Consider the following 20,515-nt stretch of genomic DNA (forward strand, 5'->3'; position numbering starts at 1 on the left):
AATTTGCTCTAAACCTAATCAAACTACTAGACTAAGACCATCAAGTAAATGTTTGACCAAGGAGTAAATGAACTCTTCCATTAACTACGTACTGAAAAATCTGTCTTGAAACTGAATTGCAAATGGACTAAAAACTGACAACTGGTCTTATAGGGATATATGGCATGTGTGCTGTGTAAATCAAAAATATATCTGACCCTGTGCTTAAGGAACCTGTTCATAGCGATAAACCAGCCATAAAAGGGGGCCAGCCTCTTTATACAGTGCATTCACTTCATGATTTGCACAAAAAAGGGAACTCAGCATAGAAATAATAATTCTTACTTATTACTTTATATTTTAAGAGTGTTTAAAAATATTAACTATTTATCAAATGCAAAAGTACCCCTCCAATAAAGCAATCGGAACCACTCAAGAAATACCAAAGTTAAGGTTGAATGTGTAATCTGTATGTTGTAATACCCCCTTTAGTTAGGACAAAGAGTCCCAGCATGTGGAGCATCAAACCTGTTTTCTCCTGGGAACTGCTGCTCCTACTCATTGCCATCCCTTCCGCCCTTCCCATGGGTGATGCTATACAGTGGTGCTCCCTACAGTCTCTATGGCAACAGGCAGGGAGCACATTGCTTAGCATGGGGTGAAGAAAGAGCATGAGGGAATGTGCAGCTGGAATGGGCAAGGAGACAATGGGGAGCCCAGAACCGGGGGGTGGGGGGGGGGGAAGGGGAACAGCACCGAAACAGTGAAGAGAGAGCAGAGGGATGCCAACACTGGAAGTGGGGAGACAGAAGAGAGAAGATCACTGGGGGAAGAGGTAATTGGGATTGGAAGGGAGGCAAGGACTGGATGTAGACCAAGAGAACTGAGAGTGAAAGAGCAAGAAAGGAGGAGATGAACAATGGGTGTGCGAGAGAAAAGAAGAGTAAAAATGGAAAGCAAAACCAAAATCAACGAGTTTAAAAAAAAAACCCAGGAGAACAGGGCAAAGAACGGACAGGGAGAAAAGACATGAGTATGCAAACAGCTAGATATGGTAACTTTGCTAGGAAATGTTCCAAAAGGGTGAGCTGGTAATCAAAAATGAGCCATTGGGAACCATTAAGAATACAATAGAATGTATACTGTCCCACAATCTTAGATACACATACAACCTTGTGTATCTGTGGCACAAAGCGTACATGAACCTCTGCTAAGAGAACTACTTAAAGTAAAAACTACTTAAGCAATGTTAGTGCAGTATAGTAATTTAGGGCCAGAGTGAACAAGGTCTCTGGGACAAAGGATTTTGGCTGCACTGTAAACACAGTAGGGTACACAGCCCCTTAATAATGCACAGCTTAAGGATCCTCCAATCCTGTAGAATTTTGGGAATCCACAGAGGCATTTTAACTCTACTCCGCTCCTAAGCCTCCCCCTTCTTCCTGGTAGAATAGCTCAATCAAGGGCTGTGCTGTCATTCCCTCCATATTGCAGCCCAGCCCTCCCAGGGTGTCTTCACGCTATCCTCTTCTCTAAGGATTCTAGAAACTACAGAGGGGAGTTAATGCTGCAAGAAACATCATTAACTCCCACGCAGATTTCAACTGGGAAGTCTGCCAGGTTGCTAGGGGAGCATCATGCACAAAGCATCTGCTCCCTGACTCCATCCCCCTCTGCCCTAGTAAATTCACTTACATCCCATGGAAATCCAAATGTAGTTTGCCATGGGAGAGTATGCTGAACAAGTTTTGCTACCCACCCCCTTAATTAACTTTGGGCCCCTTGTGTTTATCTTCTTATTCTTTTGCTTATTCTGCACAGTAGAGAGAAGCATCTGATCCAAGAAAACTACTGTAAATGCAAAAACCTACAGTATGTTTCTGCAACACTAAAGGTGCACATTTAAATGCACACAGGTCAGACTATGAAAAGATTAAGATTTGCATAATAAAATTAACTTGCATTGACATTGTCATATTACATTTTTATTAGGTTGACTATTAAATATTTACTTTAATATGTAGTGGGCTAAATTCTGCCCTCCGATATGCAGCTGCAACTTCTATTAATTTTTAATAGGGTATGCAAGTACAATTTACATTCATTTTGATGGGAGTTGTGTGAGCATATAGAATGTGTCACTATATGCTATTACTGTTACACTCCTCTGCTCTATTACATATGAGGAAACACAGAGAAAACAACCAGATTGTTAACATTTTATATAAGATATGCAAAATAGTCTCTTATACTTAGATTTAAAATAGTTAACTATTGTTTTAAAATTAAGTGCTTTTATTACATTATTGTTATTATAACAAGGTAGACTTCTTTGACCTTGTGAACAAATTCAGATTAGGTCCTGTAGGTATAGATATGTTTTTAACTGGATTAACTGTTTATCTCCATTTGGGTAGGAGATTTATGAGTACAGATTGGGTGATGTCTCTGAGGCTTTGTGGATTCATTTCTTGTTCCAGTTTGTGGTATGTAGTCTGAATTTCCAAGGACATTTTTTCAGAGGTAACAGTACTATTGCAGAGTACCATCAGTGCCTGAACACTTCTCTTCCTGCTGGTTGGTACCGACTCTTTCCTTGACCACTGGAATTACTTCAAAAAATTCTGAGGGGCCTGATTCTTCTCTCACACTGGTGTAAATTATGAGAGAGTCCTTTGAAATAAATGGAATTATGTCAGCATAAATCAGGAGTGAATGAAAATCAGACCCTGAAAGTCCACTAGAAGGGAGTTGATCACTTGGATGGAGAGTCTCCACAGATTTATGTTTCCTGTCATACAGACCTTATGCCCTTGTACAAACAGTTCAGATACTTCCATGGTGCTTGACATCAGCTGGGTCAGATATTTCATTGCCATTACACTGATTTATACCAATTGAGGATTTTATTCATAGATTCATAGATTCTAGGACTGGAAGGGACCTCGAGAGGTCATCGAGTCCAGTCCCCTGCCCGCATGGCAGGACCAAATACTGTCTAGACCATCCCTGATAGACATTTATCTAACCTACTCTTAAATATCTCCAGAGATGGAGATTCCACAACCTCCCTAGGCAATTTATTCCAGTGTTTAACCACCCTGACAGTTAGGAACTTTTTCCTAATGTCCAACCTAGACCTCCCTTGCTGCAGTTTAAGCCCATTGCTTCTTGTTCTATCCTCAGAGGCTAAGGTGAACAAGTTTTCTCCCTCCTCCTTATGACACCCTTTTAGATACCTGAAAACTGCTATCATGTCCCCTCTCAGTCTTCTCTTTTCCAAACTAAACAAACCCAATTCTTTCAGCCTTCCTTCATAGGTCATGTTCTCAAGACCTTTAACCATTCTTGTTGCTCTTCTCTGGACCCTTTCCAATTTCTCCACATCTTTCTTGAAATGCGGTGCCCAGAACTGGACACAATACTCCAGCTGAGGCCTAACCAGAGCAGAGTAGAGCGGAAGAATGACTTCTCGTGTCTTGCTCACAACACACCTGTTAATACATCCCAGAATCACGTTTGCTTTTTTTGCAACAGCATCACACTGTTGACTCATATTTAGCTTGTGGTCCACTATAACCCCTAGATCCCTTTCTGCCGTACTCCTTCCTAGACAGTCTCTTCCCATTCTGTATGTGTGAAACTGATTTTTTCTTCCTAAGTGGAGCACTTTGCATTTGTCTTTGTTAAACTTCATCCTGTTTAACTCAGACCATTTCTCCAATTTGTCCAGATCATTTTGAATTATGACCCTGTCCTCCAAAGCAGTTGCAATCCCTCCCAGTTTGGTATCATCCGCAAACTTAATAATCGTACTTTCTATACCAATATCTAAGTCGTTAATGAAGATATTGAACAGAGCCGGTCCCAAAACAGACCCCTGCGGAACCCCACTCGTTATGCCTTTCCAGCAGGATTGGGAACCATTAATAACAACTCTCTGAGTACGGTTATCCAGCCAGTTATGCACTTTTTGTCTGGTATCTTAATCTAGTCCTGGTCACCAGAAATAAATCTTACTATGTACAGTTGAAAAGCCTCCTTAAGCCACAAAACTCAGCCACCCATTCATTAAACTTGGGATAGAATAATGTCTTCTCAAATCCATTCACCAATATCTTCTGAAGATTGTTATATGGTGATATTGATAAGCTATCACAGGGGTAGGCAACCTATGGCACGTGTGCCAAAGGCGGCATGCGAGCTGATTTTCAATGGCGCTCACACTGCCTGGGTCCTGGCCACCGGTCTGGGGGGCTCTGCATTTTAATTTAATTTTAAATGAAGCTTCTTAAACATTTTAAAAACCTTATTTACTTCACATACAACAATAGTTTAGTTATATTATAGACTTATAGAAAGAGACATCTAAAAACGTTAAAATGTATTACTGGCACGCGAAACCTTAAATTAGAGTGAATAAATGAAGACTCGGCACGCCTGAGCTATCATTTCCAAGGTCTAATGACTTCCATTATTCAATATTATAAATATAAGTAAGATCAATGCCCAGTGTTGCATTCCTAGTGGGGTGTGCGCAGATACTGCTGACACAGAACCTTAAAATGACCATCAAGGTGTTGTGATCAGTAACTAAGGTACATTTTCAGCTATATAGTTGTGGAATTTTCTTACACCAAAAATTATGGATGGAGACTCTTTTTCTTTGTACATGATTCTTCTAGTTCTAGAGTCAAAGCCAATCAGTCTCTCCTTATCTTCCTCATAAGCGATACCACAGTGCCGTCTCCATATGCATTGCAAGCTAAATTAAGACTGTGTGTCTTAATGCACAAATACATTTCTACTGAATAGCTGCTATTTTCACTTATTAAAAGAAGTACCATTTGATCATCCCCAAAATTTGTAAACTCTTTAGCAAATCATGTAAAATTGATTTTAAATGTATGCTTTCCCCATGTCATTTTTTACTTCTGTCCTTTTGTCTTCCTTTTAGTTTATTTTATGTGGGATCACTGTAGGAATATTTTATACATTATGCTTTTTGCAAAAACATTTGGTTTTGCTGTGTCATACATTTGCCCTATGTGTTGACCATCTCTACTGCTTAATCATATTTCAAAAGTGAATTGGGAAGTAAAATATTTAGTCCTAAGCTCACAATTTGCAAATCATTACTTTAAAGACTGAATACAGTCAGAAACTTTTTCTTCTAGTTTCAACAGGGAAATAAGTAAGTCTCCCACTAACAATTTAAGCTAAGCTGTTTATTAATGCCTGGTTGAGTTCCCATTTAATTTGTTTCATTATGTGGTGCTGCTAAATTTAAGTAACCCAAAACCTTAGGTCCTGTTGCTCATAGGCACATACTTGTTTTTATTCAGCCACATCACTAACAATCACACAGTGCTCTAGCATCAACAGGTAGAAATCAGCAAGTCTTTGTTTGCTCTGTCATGGGGTTGGGGTGCATTCCAGACCAGTAAGAGCTTGTGTCACCTACTCTGTAACCCTGAGTAGCTCACACTGCAGAGACCTACAGTAGCAAAGCATTGTGAGGCACCCAGGTTTGCTACTGTAGCTCTCTGCCTGGGATGCTTACAGTCCTCAACAAACATGCAGGTCACACCCTGAGAGTCTGTGTGCTATGCAGTCAGCCTTGGTTCAGCAACTCTGATTCCAGCAAGCTGTCTATTGATGGATGCCAAAGACAGCTTCTGTCTTTGCTTATATCTTAATTGTGAATATCAGGGTTGGAAGGGACCTCAGGAGATCATCTAGTCCAACCCCCTGCTCAAAGCAGGACCAATCCCCAGACAGATTTTTATCCCAGTTCCCTAAATGGCCCCCTCAAGGATTGAACTCACAACCCTGGGTTTAGCAGACCAATGCTCAAACCACTGAGCTATCCCTCCCCCCCCACATCTTCTAAAGTTCAATGACTTTGTTCCAAGAGGCAAGATGACCTTATGCTTTTTTCCCCTTCCTATGGGTTTCCCATCCCCCTGTATATAAATAGGGCTTCCGTTGTTTTGATTCCACCATACTTAATTTACCTAGGAGACAGGTAAATAGCTGCCTGCTCTCCTGTCTGAGCGAGAACTTGTTTCTCCCTGTTTGGTGACAGACTTGAAAACACATCAAGTATCCACAAAAAGAACAAGAGTACTTGTGGCACCTTAGAGACTAACAAATTTATTAGAGCATAAACTTTCGTGGGCTACAACCCACTTCTTGTAGCCCACGAAAGCTTATGCTCTAATAAATTTGTTAGTCTCTAAGGTGTCACAAGTACTCCTGTTCTTTTTGCGGATACAGACTAACACGGCTGCTACTCTGAAACCTATCAAGTATCCATATTTCCTTATATAATATTAATACATAAATTTCACAATATTAATCACCAGTGTGACATTAGCTTTCAGAAAAGACCTCACTCTAAACACTTTTATAATACAGCAATATACAGAATCAGTTGAGTCTATTGCTTATCATTTGAGGTTCAGCACCCCTGTCTTTACAGATCAGTAAACCTTTGAAATGTAGTCTCTGAAAAGTAAAAACCAGATCAAGCTTCTCTCTTCTGCTGGGTGTAGATGCCAGGCTGTCTCATTCTCTACTTGTTAGCTTTGCTTACCTAATATGTAAAAATGGACCTTGATTGTCTTTGCCTGATGAGCTGGTCAGAGAAGCAAACACATTCCTTTGTCTAGGAAAGACCTGTTCACTAACTTCCTGACATGCCTGGTTTAAATACACTTTAATAATTTTTCAGCATATATTCATAACTCTTAATACACACCATGTACATATATCCCACAATAATATTAATGAACAGTGAATTATTAGTTTTCAAATGATACCTCACAACGAATATTGTGTACAAATTATTACAACAGTGTATAGGGTGTGAATATGAGGTGCTCAGGGTCACATCCACATCATTGCCAACTTTTGTATCACATTGTACAGTCAGAATTTTGTGTATAAGAAAACATTAAGCTTAAGGTTTTATATTAACAATGAACCATACTTTATTTTTCATTCCTGAAACACACAATGGTACATCTACACTGCAAAAACAACAACAAAAACCACAGGAACTAGTCCCAGAGCCTGTGTCAAATGACATGGGCTTGTGCTGTGGGGTAAAACTAACAGTGCAGACATTTGGGTTTGGGGTGGAGCCTGGTTCAGAGACCCAATGAGGGAGGGGTCTACAAGTACAGGCTCCCTCTGGAATGTTTACCCTGCTATTTTTAGCCACATAGTGTCAACCTGAGTCAGCTGACACAGGCTTTGAAACAGGCTCTGTGGGGTTGTTTTTTCTTCTTCTTTTTGCTGTGTAGACATACCCAGTTTCTGCACACTATTCTGGGTAGTATGCATGTATTTCCTGTACTAAGTAGTACTACAAGAGTTACCACCAGGGGGACATTCAAACACGTAGTACATAACACAAAGAAAAGGTGGAGAAAAAACAAATTGCAACACCTGCAGTGTCACTGAGTTGTGCAATTGTGTTTTTTCTCCACTGAGAAGTTCTTTAAAGGACTCTACTTATTTATATGGCAGTAGTAGTATCTAGGGCCTGGTCTACACTACGACTTTAATTCGGATTTAGCTGCGTTAATCCGAATTAATCCTTAACCCGTCCACACAACGGAGCCAGTTACTTCGAATTAAAGGGCACTTAAAATCGATTTCTGTACTCCACCCCGACGAGCGGAGTAGCACCAAAATCGATTTTGTAAATTCGAATTAGGGGTAGTGTGGCCGCACACCACCGAATTAATGTGGTTAAAATTAATGGGGTAGTGTGGCCGCACACCACCGAATTAATGTGCTTAGTGTGGCCGCGCACAATCGAATTTATACAATCTGTTTCCCAAATTCGAATTATCTAAATTCGAATTAATCTCGTAGTGTAGACGTACCCTAGGAGTGCGCAATAGACAGGTCCCCACTATTCTATCCACTTTACAAACCCATCAAAGCTTGCTTCTGCAGTAAAGCACTTAAAATCTAAAACAAAACAACAGGTGGATATAGCAGCTAGAAGGAGCACTAAGAAACAGTGAGACATTATGGGTCAGCACAACAGGCAATGGTTTCAGCATACCAGCTGCTTATCTGTTGTCAAGATTGTTCTAGGTATGATAGTAAAGAAGTTTTAAGGGGGAATTTGAAGGAAGAAAATGAGATGTCTTTGTAGATGTTTAAAGAGATGCTCCCTTCATGCACGAGGAAACTCAGAATTTGTGTTTTCCAGAAAATCAGCTCATAACAATATTAGTTTAGTATAGTTAAAGCACTACTTCTTGGTTATAACCTACCCATATTACTGTTAAATCCGAAGGTTGGCAACCTTCGGTATCCAGTGGCACAATGAGGAGTTATTTCTATTGTATCTGCAACTGACGGACAACGGGCTTTAACAGTCAAAAGATGTGCTCAGATAGAAAGAAAATTAACAGAAATATATATATATATATCATTACATAAAAGTATCAAGGAGGAGTGAGACACCAGGATAAGGGTCAGCAATTATGAAGGTAGTCACTTTGTTTCTCCCACAGTATGAGCTGATTTTTCTAGTAAGTTTTTATTGCAATATTCTCTGGCATTCTTTGTCAAAAATGGTTCCTAAGTCAGCAGCTATGTAGCCATCAAGATTCTGCATTAATCTTTTCCAAACCAATTTCTGCTTTTGTGCTATTCTAAAAGATGTAGGCATTATTTTGTAACATTTTAAATTTATATTTACCCGCAATTTATTTCACCGAACATCTTGCCATCTGGCTGGTATTTTAAGAGCTCATTTTTCATTTGGAAACAGACGAGAACACAAGTTTGGTAATGAAATAAATTGTCCTGGTTGTTCAGTGGACATATTATTCTTACAAAAATTGAAACCCTAGCATAGGTGCTGGAATAGGGGGCTGGCTTGAAGTGGTTTTCATCATATACAGGGTTTATAGTTTGGCCCAATGGCTCTCAGCACCCCCACTATACAAATTGTTCCAGCGACCCAATTGAAGCAATTGAAAGTGATGTTCTCAGCAGTGATGTGATTCCAGGCCCCTTCCTCTGCGGTGGCGGAGAGATGGGTGATAGGGCAGGTGTTATAGTGAGAAAAATATATCCACATGGGCATTGCTCGTGTTCCTCTTACCTATCAGGCAGGTGGTTTGTGGGCGCTGACCCAGGTTTGGCCTTGTCGCCATCACACAGGCGCACGGCCAAGGGGCACTTTGCTAATGATCAGCCTCCCCTGCTAGTTCTGTTACTGCCCCGCATGTTTCCTTCGCCCTCCCCCCGCTACAGTCAGGCCCGGCCGGAGAAAGCTGGGCCGCCGCACCCCCTTCAGCCCACGTACACCGCTGTTACAGGAGCGGGAGGGGCAGCTGGGGGCCCCGCTACACCTGCCCCCGCAGGAGGTGGCACACGACGCTCATCCTCCTTCACCAGCCGGGCCCGCGGGGAGTGGCATCACCTCGGCCCGGCGCTGCGGGTATGGGCGCGAGGCGGCCCCGCTCCCCTGCGGGACCCACACCCAGGCCGCGCGGCGACCGTTACCCCGCTGCACCTCCCCAGCTGCCCTGAACTAGGGCAGCCAGCCCAGCTCGCTGCCGCGCTGCGGGACGGCTCCGTGAGGCGGGCGGGCGCTAAGCTCGCGCACCCAAGCGTGGCTGGGCGGGTTCCCGAGAAAACGGCTCCTTCTTTTGGCGCCCGCTTCGGGATGACGTCACCGCCTCGCGGCCGCGCGAGCCTCACAGTCGCCGCGGCGCGCGAGCGCCACCCCTCGTCTCGCACAGCGCGGCCCGTGAGGGAGGGGGGACCCGCCCGCGAGAATGAGCAAGTCCCCCTGCCCCCACTCGGCAGGCGCGCCCTGCCCGCACCGCGCATGCACGTACCCCGGCGCGTGCGCGCACTGGATGCTCGTGCAGGAGGCGGCGGTGACGGCCGGAGAGACGCGCGCAGACCCCCCCCCCAAAGCCCCCGTCCCACCAGCAGCAGCGTCCCCGCGAACTGCGGCACTGAGCGCGGCGGCGGCGGCAGCAGGTAAGCGCGGCTCCCCCGCATACACACGGGGGGCCGCTGCGCGCGCTCTCGTCACTGAGGCTGCTGCCCGTCAGCCTGGCCGTCTCGCGCCGGAGACATGGAGGCGCCACAGACGCGCCCGCCGCCGCCAGCCGCAGCAGCCGCCGCGCGCCGCTGCTTCCCCCACCTCCTTCCTTCCCGACGCGCGCGAGGAGACGCCGCCGCCGCGCGCCAGCCCCGCGCCCACTGCAACAAAGGGGAGCGGGGCCGCCGCCTGCGCGCCCCGGCCCGGCCCCGCGGGGCCGCCGCCGCTCTGCAGGCGGGAGGGGGCGGGCAATGCGCGGGCACCGCGCGGGGGATCCCGCCTCCGCCTGTCCCCGGCGCAGCCCCGAGAGGCGGCGCGGACGGGCCCGGGCTGGCGCTGCGAGGCTCGCTCTGGAGAAGAAGCCGGGCTCCGGCCCCTAACAACCCGCAGCAAGGAGCAGAGCCCAGCCGTGCCCGCCTGGCGCCGCGCACCGCCATGGCCCGCGCACCTGGACTCTGCCGCGGCCCCGGGGACGCTCGCACAGCTGGCTCCGGGCGCACGCACTGGGCTGGGGACACCCAGGCCCGTGGGCGCACGCCGGGCTCGGCCCCTTACTCGCGTGTTCGCCGCAGTTAGGTGCGCGCCGCTGCCTAAACCCAGGTGATTTGGGGAGCGAGAAACACCACGTGGCTTCATGCAGCTTTGTTGTTGTTTTACGTTAGGCCCAGTGACCGGGATGCCTTAGCGCTGGGTGCTGTGTGTTCACCACAAAACAAAACAAAAACAAAAACACACCCCTGCCTCTGTGGGGTGGGGAGGACAGCTGTTTAAAAAGGGCAAAACAAAACATTATTTTACTTGCCTGTTTAAAAAAAAGTGACCCTCATTTAAGTGGAATTTTACACAGTTGCCTCATACTGCACACCAGCTCCATAGTAGGCACCACAGTGCATGCTGCAAGATTACAAGCATTGAAAGAAGCTAGCAAATTTTCTATTTTCGGTTTGTATACACCTGTGCATTTATATAGAATATTAATAGTTTCCAAGGCCAAAAGGGACCATTGTGATCATCTAGTTTGATATCCGGTATAACACAGGCTAGAGAACTTCCCCAAAAACAATTCTTAGAGCAGATGTTTTAGAAAAACATCCAATTTTGATTTGAAAATTGCTGGTGATGCGTCCCTCATGACCGTCACTGTTGAAAATATATGCCTTATTTCCTGTCTGAATTTCTCTAGCTTCAACTTCCAACCACTGGCTCAGGTTATACCTTTCTCTGCTAGATTGAAGAGCCCCCTCAATATTTGTTCCCTGGGTAGGTACTTAGAGATTTGATAATGTGTTATGTATATACTATTTCAGTTTTCCCATAACAATCTGTTAGGTTGAAAAGATGCTTATCAATGGGATAACAGAAAAACTCTTAAATTTTAAATCAGTGTTTTGGTTATACAAAAAATGACAAGACATGCTATTGACCATTAACAGGGACTCTTTACTATTTGTAAAAAAGTTAGTTCCTAGTCCCATAGTTTTTAAAGTTGTTCTTGTTTTCTTTTGTACATTGAAATTGTTCTGTACGCCTCTCATACCTGATTATTTTAGAACGTCATTACTTGGGGGGGAGGATCCTGATCCATAAAAGGACTTAGGCGCCTAAGGCCAACATTGATGTGCCACTGAGAGCCTCAGAAATGCCACTCAGCTGCCACCTAACTCTCCGTAGGTGCCTAAGTTCCCTAGGCATCTAAATTTCTATTGTTAAAGTCCCCTGGGTGCCTAAGTTTCTGCCAATGAACATGTCTCAGTCTAGGCCAGAGGTGGGCAAACTACGGCCCGTGGGCCACATACAGCCCGCGGGACCCTCCTGCCCGGCCCCTGAGCTCCTGGCCTGGGAGGCTAGCCCCCATCCCCTCCCCTGCTGTTCCCCCTCCCCCGCAGCCTCAGCTCACTGCGCCGCCAGCGCAATGCTCTGGATGGCCGGGCAGCACAGAGGGCGGAGAACGGGGTGGGGGGGGGTAGTGTTGAATGGGTGCAGGAGTCCGGGGGGCAGTCAGGAAGGAGGGGGGGTTGGATGGGGTGGCGGGGGGCAGTCAGGGGTGGGTGTTTTGGGGGCAGTCAGGAGACAGGGAGCAGGGGGGTGAATGGGGCAGGAGTCCCGGGGGGGGCCATCATGGAACGGGGGGTTGGATGAGGCAGGAGTCCCAGGGTTCCCATCAGGGGACGAGAAGCAGGGGGGGTCAGATAGGGGTCGGAGACCGGGCCACACCTGGCTCTTTGGGGAGGCACAGCCTTCCCTAACCAGACCTCCATACAATTTTGGAAACCCGATGTGGCCCTCAGGCCAAAAAGTTTGCCAGCCCGGTCTAGGCGCTCAGGAGACCATCTCATGCCTAAGCCCCAGCAGGATCCTCAGACTAGGTGTTCCCTTGCTTATATTGCCTGCAGTTCCCAATCCAGTAGGAGTAGATGTTGTCAAAGCATGCCTAACCCCACACAAAACAGCTAGGAGGTGGAGGTGGAGACACTGTCCCCATTATAATTTTAGTCCTGAGGTTTGGCACCTAACTCTTCCCATGAAACCTCAGGCAAACAGTATGTTTGTTTAAATATGGTTAAATGTAAATGTATACATTTAGAAACAAAGAATGTAGGTCATACTTTCAGAATGAGGGACTTTATCCTGGGAAACAGTGACTCTGAAAAAGATTTGGGGATCATGGTGGATAAGGAGATGAACATGAGCTTCCAGTTTGATGCTGTGGCCAAAAGGAGGGCTATTGCAATCCTTGGATGCATAAACGGGAACCCGAAGTAGGAATAGATAGGTTATTTTACCTCTGTATTTGACACTGGTGCAACTGCTGCTGGTGTCTACAATTCAAGAAGGATGTTGATAAATTGGAAAGGTTTCAGAGAAGAGCCACGAGAATTATTAAAGGATTAGAAAACGTGCTTTCTAGTGATAGGAGCTTAATCTATTAAATTTAACAAAGAGAAGGTTAAGGGATAACTTGATTACAGTCTGTAAGTAGGGGTGCTGGAACCAGAGGTGCTGGGGGGTGTGTGCCAGCACTCCCTGGCTTGAAGTGGTTTCCATCAAATACAGGGTTTAAAGTTTTGTTCAGTGGCTTTCAGCACCCCCACTATAAAAATGGTTCCAACGCTACTGTATGTAAGAATCTACATTGGGGACAAATATATAATAAATCTATTCAATCTAGCAGAAAAAGGTACAACATAATCCAATGTCTGGAAGTTGAAGCTAGACAAATTAAGACTGGAAATAAGTTGTAAATTTTTGACAGTGAGGGTAATTAACCATAAGAACAATGTACCAAGGGTTGTGGTGGATTCTCCATCACTGGTAATTTTTAAATCCTAAAAGATACACTCTAGGAATTATTTTGGGGACATTATATGGCCTGTGTTATACTTGAGGTCAGACTAGATGATCACAATGATTCCTTCTGGCTTTGGAATCTATGAATTTTATGGGGAGCCTAGGCCCCTAACTTGGGGCTGTGGATTCCATTGTGCCTTTAGCGCACAATTCTGCAGCTGTGGTGTATTTTTATAGCTATTTCCTAACCACCCATGCAATTCATAGATCAAATACTGTTTGCTATAAAATTAGTCAAAACTTAATTTAATTTAAATTTTACTTTAACAAAACAAGTTGTATAGTTTTTAACTGCTTGAAAATGTGAGAATAGACTCTTAATTTCCTGAATAACTTTTAATATTGCTGAACATGTTATTTAATTATGTTACTTAATTTGAGAAACAGATTAAGATAGTGTATAATTCTCTGTTCTTACCTTCTCCAATGTTCTTTCTTTCAGGTTCAGAGTGCCCATAATAAGGATTAGTCTTCTGTCAAAAGTTTAGTGATTGATTATTAAGAAAATTTCCTGCATTGTTCATGGTATGGCTTAACCTTTTATATTTTATATTTAGTTTGGGTTACAATGGTAAATGGTTATTTTATGTACGTTTCTAGAGCTTATATGTTTTAAATGTGTAAATACTTACTGACATTTCTTTTTGTTATAAGAAATATGCAAATTTAAATATGCCAGTTAGAATTACAAAAGCAGATTTAATGTAAATATGTGAGTAAATTTATATTTCTTTACAAATAAAATTGGTCATTGAAAAAAAATAGCATTTTTTTTCTTCAAAGTATGTACATGGTACTAGGTGAAAAAGAGACTTAACATTAATATTTTTTACAGTCTGGAGGACATGTTCTGATCAAATTAAGCTAATGTTTTCATTTGATAATTCTTATTTTTTATTTTGTAGATGACACTTAGAATCATATCTTATGAGTTAGTGTTTTAGTAAAAAGTCAAGACTTTTTTTTCTCTCTCTCTCTCTCCAGGAGTTTTTCATCAGTATGTCTGAAAGCATTAAATATAATGATGATGATCACAAAACTGTGTTTCTGAAAACATTAAATGAACAACGTCTGGAAGGAGAATTTTGTGACATAGCTATTGTGGTAGAAGATGTGAAATTCAGAGCGCACCGGTGTGTGCTTGCTGCATGCAGTACCTACTTCAAAAAGCTTTTCAAGAAACTGGAGGTTGATAGCTCATCAGTGATAGAGATAGATTTCCTTCGTTCTGATATATTTGAAGAGGTTCTAAATTATATGTATACTGCAAAGATTTCAGTTAAGAAGGAAGATGTAAATTTGATGATGTCATCAGGTCAGATTCTTGGTATTAGGTTTTTGGATAAACTTTGTTCTCAGAAACGTGATGTATCTAGTCCCGAAGAAAACGCCCAATCCAAGAGTAAGTATTGTTTGAAAATAAATCGTTCTATTGGAGAATCTAATGATAACCAAGATGATGAGGTTGAGGAAATTGGAGATCATGATGATAGCCCATCAGATGTAACAGTAGAAGGAACTCCTCCAAGTCAGGAAGATGGGAAATCCCCTACTAATACACTAAGAGTTCAAGAAGCAATTCTGAAAGAGTTGGGGAGTGAAGAGGTTCGAAAAGTAAACTGCTATGGTCAAGAAGTGGAGCCCATGGAAACAACTGAATCAAAAGACTTAGGATCTCAAACCCCTCAAGCTCTAACATTTAATGATGGCATAAGTGAAGTGAAAGATGAACAGACGCCAGGATGGACAACAGCAGCTGCTGACATGAAGTTTGAGTATTTGCTTTATGGTCACAGGGAACAGATTGCATGTCAAGCATGCGGTAAGACATTTACTGATGAAGCACGATTGAGAAAACATGAAAAGCTCCATACTGCTGATAGACCATTTGTTTGTGAAATGTGCACTAAAGGGTTTACCACACAGGCTCACTTGAAAGAGCACCTGAAAATCCATACAGGTTACAAGCCTTATAGCTGTGAGGTGTGCGGAAAGTCTTTTATTCGAGCTCCAGATCTGAAAAAGCATGAAAGAGTCCATAGTAATGAAAGGCCATTTGCATGCCATATGTGTGATAAAGCTTTCAAGCACAAGTCCCATCTAAAAGATCATGAAAGAAGACACCGAGGGGAAAAACCTTTTGTCTGCAGCTCTTGCACTAAAGCATTTGCTAAAGCATCTGATCTAAAAAGGCACGAGAACAATATGCACAGTGAAAGGAAACAAATTACTACAGCCAACGCCATCCAGAGTGAAACAGAACAGTTACAGGCGGCAGCCATGGCAGCTGAAGCAGAGCAGCAACTTGAAACTATAGCTTGTAGTTAAAGACAAAAGCAGAAAACTTTATCCAAAAAGTAACTTAAGAAATTAAATTGAACAAAAATTTAAATGTTGAAACATGTTTAGACTGATCATTATCTTTTCAGGATAAAATATTTTTAGAGGGATTGAACACTGCATAGGAGCATATAGCAGTGCTTGATTAGGTATTTTAAAATACTTCAAAGATATGTATTCTTAGAATATAAAAATAATTTTGTTATTAGCACTAACATGTTTTAATTTCAGAAAATGAGGAAATCTCTATTTGATGTTTTAGTACAACCTCTGCATACTTGTCCTTTGTACACATTAGTAAAACTAATGAGGTAAATTATGTCTAACAAAACTGAAATTTGTAGAAAAAGTTATAAGTATGGGAACAAAATATTTTTTTTTTTTTAAAAGAATTTTTGGGTGTAGTTATGCAAGAAGCATATAGTACACCTGGAACCCATGAAAATTCATCTGTTGAAATCCTGACATTTTTATTTCCTCCTTTTTCCTCATTCACTGTACTTATTAGCTATTAGTGCAGCAGGTTGGCAATTTTGGGTAGTTGGTCAAGCGGAGTTATCCTGCTTCTTTGTCCACCCCCTTAAATTCCTCTCTTTAATCTGGCTGATGCATACAATACTTGCTCTTCTAAAGGTTAGACTTTTCACATTCATAATAGCCTAGATGTGTCCCCTGGATCAACAAATGGAGAGAACACAGCACTCATCTACCCTTTCTGTGTAGAAAGGAGTAGGGCTCAGTTGCCTCCATGTACTCTTCAGAGGCTTTTTCATGCAGTATGCGAGAGATGGACTGGAGGTGGGAGGGAGGGCAAGTGGGCAGAATTTGTAGAGAGATATATTGTTCCAAATCTGGCCCCATGAAAATTAATCAAAGATAATGCAATCTGAGGCTGTATTGTCTTTGTCATGTAGCTTCCCCTCACTCTCCCTAGGACAGCTGAGGCAAAGGGATGCAAGGCACAGACTCCGTGGGTGCTTTGTTTGTTTGGGGATTTTTTTGGGAGGGGTTGGGAAGGGATTGTTAATTGTTCCTTAATTTACCACAATCTCAACAAAACTTCTAAAATACTACAGACTGAGCTGTCTCCTATATATGGAAATAGGGAGTCACAACTTCACAATATTAATTGTTAAAATGATCCTAAGGAACATGAATACTTCTTTATTTTAAGTGTAAATAATATAATTATTATCAATGTTATATTTCAACTATAAATGGGCAAAAATGCACTCTTTTGCACATCAGGTTGGAATAAATTGGTCACTTAAGAGACCCATGACATATAAAAGTTGTCAGACAGGTATTTATAAATTATTGTGTGGTAAATCACCTCTTGCATTTCTAAATAGAAATTGAAAATAACATTTTTGTAACTGATCATTTTTGTTACAACTTCATTGTGTATCTTTCATGTAATCAACAGTTTTAGCAATTATATTAAAATACCAACAATAGTTTGAAAATTGTTCTGTAAATAAAACATGAATTGAATATTTTAGAATATGTAAATTTTGGACTTTGTCCTATATATTTTTTTAAACGTTTCTTCATTTTACATTTAGCGGTTTTAGTTTGTAAACCAACTATCCATTTTATATTTGTGCAATGTCAAATAGTAAGTACTCATTTCTTTTTATAGCTTCCCACAAAGGAAGACACTAAATTAATAGTGTAAAAGTATTTTGCGGTTTGTTATATGTAAGCATAGATAAAGATGGTAGATTCAGAATTTGAGCTGCACCTTTCTTCCCTGGTGCTTGCAAAGTTTTAATCTTGTTTGTTTTTTAAAACACAGTTCACCACTTGTAAAACACCATAAAATAATTAGCTAATGTGTACACCATTAAGGAATGAGGAACAGATTTGTTTCAGGTTTTCAAGAATTTAATAGCTATAGTGAGATAAAAATGTTTTAAACTTTATTTTCAGTCTTTTTTAAAAATAGCTGCAATATTTTCCCCTGTATAGTCTTTGTTTTGGTATAATTTCAAAATATGATCAGGCATTGCAGTGGAAAAAACAACAGTATACATACTGTAATAATTACAATTTACATAGGACAAAACCTTTTTGTTCCCAATGATTTGTACATTTGCATAAATAAATAATTCGGGGCTCAATCCTGCAGTCCCTCAGTCACAGCAGTACATCCATTGAAAGCAATGGGACTACAGCTAGGACCTTTCTGCTAAATTTTAGTTACCTACACTCCACAATTTCTAGAATCACTGTATATTCCAGAGAATAGTAGTGATGAGGTTCTTCAAGAAAGCTAGTATTTAGAGACAGATTTTGTCTTAAGAGCTTTGCTGAATCGGGACCTCAGCGCACTACACTTTTCTTTATACAAGTAATTTACTCATGCTTGATTTCCTTTAGGATGTTGAGAGATAAAAGTGCAATCTCTTACCAAAACGAAAAACCCGTGCATGTTTTTCAAACTTGATAATTTGGCAAAATAAAAGCAGTTTACACTAGAACAGTGAGACAAGGTGGGTGTTGGTGAGAGAGTCAATCTTTTATTGATCCAGTAAAAGATATTACCTTACCCATCTTGTCTCTGTAATATCCTGGGACCAACACGGCTACAACAACACTACGTACTAGAACACTGAGGTATTTATCTTCCCTGAGGACTATTTTCTCTGCCAAATTTCAGCTTTCTGTCCCCAACAGAATCTATTCTATACCTGTTCAAATACATAGGGGGGTTGTTCTTTTTATTGGAAATTGTATACTTTCTCCTCTCCTTTCTAAAAAAGACCTGAACAACTTTTGCTCACTTTCCAAAATATTTCAATCTCAGACATTGACTAGGCTTGGAAAATTTCTGCCCAAAAGTGAAAATCCTAGAAGGAGTCTTAGAATGGAAATTTATAGGTGATGTTAGCTATAAGCTGAAGTTAATATTCCAAATAAATTAAAAGTTTGTATACTTACTCATTTCCAAAGACAGCTGGCACTGTGTCAGTTTCACAGAGTGAAATCCTGTTTCCACTGAAGTAAAAGAGGCTTTTTCCATTGACTTCAATGGGGGCCAGGATTTCAGTCAATACATGCAACAAGTTACCCAGAAAAACAGTATAATGTATAAAAAATAGGACTGTCAAGCGATTAAAAAAATTAATTGCGATTAATCATGCGATTACAAAAATTAATCGTGATTAATCGTACGATTAATTGCGCTGTTAATAATAGAATACCATTTATTTAAATATTTTGGATGTTGTCTACATTTTCAAATATATTGATTACAATTACAACACAGAATACAAAATGTACAGTGCTCACTTTATATTTATTTTTGATTACAAATATTTGCCCTGTAAAAAACAAAAGAAATAGTATTGTTCAATTCCCCCATTATAAGTACTATAGTGCAATCTCTTTATCATGAAAGTTGAAAAAAATCTGCATTCAAAAATAAAACAATGTAAAACTTTAGAGCCTACAAGTCCACTCAGTCCGACTTCTCATTCAGCCAATCACTCAGACAAACAAGTTTGTTTATCTTTGCAGAAGATAATGCCGCCCGCTTCTTGTTTACATTGTCACCTGAAAGTGAGAACAAGCATTCGCATGGCACTGTTGTAGTAGGTGTTGCAAGATATTAACGTGCCAGATGCACTGAAGATTCATAAGTTCCTTCATGCTTCAACCACCATTTCAGAAGACTTGCGTCCATAATGCTCGATAATGATTCAAAAAGTGCGGACTAACACATGTTCATTTTCATCATCTGAGTCATATGCCACCAGCAAAAAAATGATTTTCTTTTTTGGTGGTTCAGGTTCTGTAGTTTCCGCATTGGAGTATTGCTCTTTTAAGACATCTGAAAGCATGCTCCACACCTCGTCCCTCTCAGATTTTGTAAGGCACTTCAGATTCTTAAACCTTGGGTTGAGTGCTGTATCTATCCTTAGAAATCTCACATTGATACCTTCTTTGTGTTTTGTCAAATCTTCAGTGAAAGTTTTCTTAAAATGAACAACATGTGCTGGGTCATCATCAGAGACTGCTATAACATGAAATATATGGCAGAATGTGGGTAAAACAGAGCAAGAGACATACAATTCTCCCCCAAGGAGTTCAGTCAGAAATTTAATAAATGCTTTTTTTTTAACGAGCGTCATCAGCATGGAATCATGTCCTCTGGAATGGTGGCTGAAGCATGAAGGGGCACACGAATGTTTAGCATATCTGGCACATAAATACCTTGCAGTGCCAGCTACAAAAGTGCCATGCGAACGGCTGTTCTCGCTTTCAATTGACATTGTAAATAAGAAGCATGCAGCATTATCTCCCTTAAATGTAAACAAACTTGTTTGTCTGAGCAGTTCGCTAAACAAGAAGTAGGACTGAGTGGACTTGTAGGCTCTGAAGTTTTACACTGTTTGGAGTGAAGTTATGTAACAAAAAAAATCTACATTTGTAAGTTGCACTTTCATGATAAAGAGATTGCTCTACAGTATTTCTATGAGGTGAATTGAAAAATACTATATCATTTTACAGTGCAAATATTTGTAATAAAAAATAGTATAAAGTGAGCACTGTACACTTTGTATTCTGTGGTGTAATTGAAGTCAATATATTTGAAAATGTAGAAAAACATCCACAAATATTTAATACATTTTAATTGGGATTCTATTGTTTGACAGTGCGATTAAAATTGCGATTAATTTTTTTGAGTTAATCACGTAAGTTAACTGCGATTAATAGACAGCCCTAATAAAATATATGAAATCACAAAGTGAT

The 20,515-nt window shown here is 41.4% G+C and overlaps 1 protein-coding gene across 3 annotated transcripts; it reads left to right on the forward strand.

The window, feature by feature from the left end:
• The first annotated feature begins 9,913 nt into the window (after window positions 1–9,913).
• ZBTB14 (zinc finger and BTB domain containing 14) lies at window positions 9,914–17,263 on the forward strand. 3 transcript variants are annotated; one of them, XM_024195196.3, is made up of 3 exons: window positions 9,914–10,005; window positions 13,860–13,942; window positions 14,402–17,263. In XM_024195196.3, the coding sequence occupies exons 2-3, from the start codon at window positions 13,940–13,942 to the stop codon at window positions 15,743–15,745; spliced, it is 1,347 nt and encodes a 448-aa protein (XP_024050964.1). In that variant the 5' UTR covers window positions 9,914–10,005; window positions 13,860–13,939; the 3' UTR covers window positions 15,746–17,263. The 3 variants fall into 3 exon arrangements, with proteins under 3 accessions (XP_024050964.1, XP_024050963.1, XP_024050965.1); XM_024195195.3 differs by lacking the exon at window positions 9,914–10,005 and adding an exon at window positions 10,343–10,669; XM_024195197.2 differs by lacking the exon at window positions 9,914–10,005 and adding an exon at window positions 11,153–11,329.
• Window positions 17,264–20,515: the final 3,252 nt, after the last annotated feature.

This window comes from Terrapene carolina, unplaced genomic scaffold, assembly GCF_002925995.2.
Source record: "Terrapene carolina triunguis isolate 2854851 unplaced genomic scaffold, T_m_triunguis-2.0 Scaffold58, whole genome shotgun sequence".
Classification (NCBI taxonomy): domain Eukaryota; kingdom Metazoa; phylum Chordata; order Testudines; family Emydidae; genus Terrapene; species Terrapene triunguis.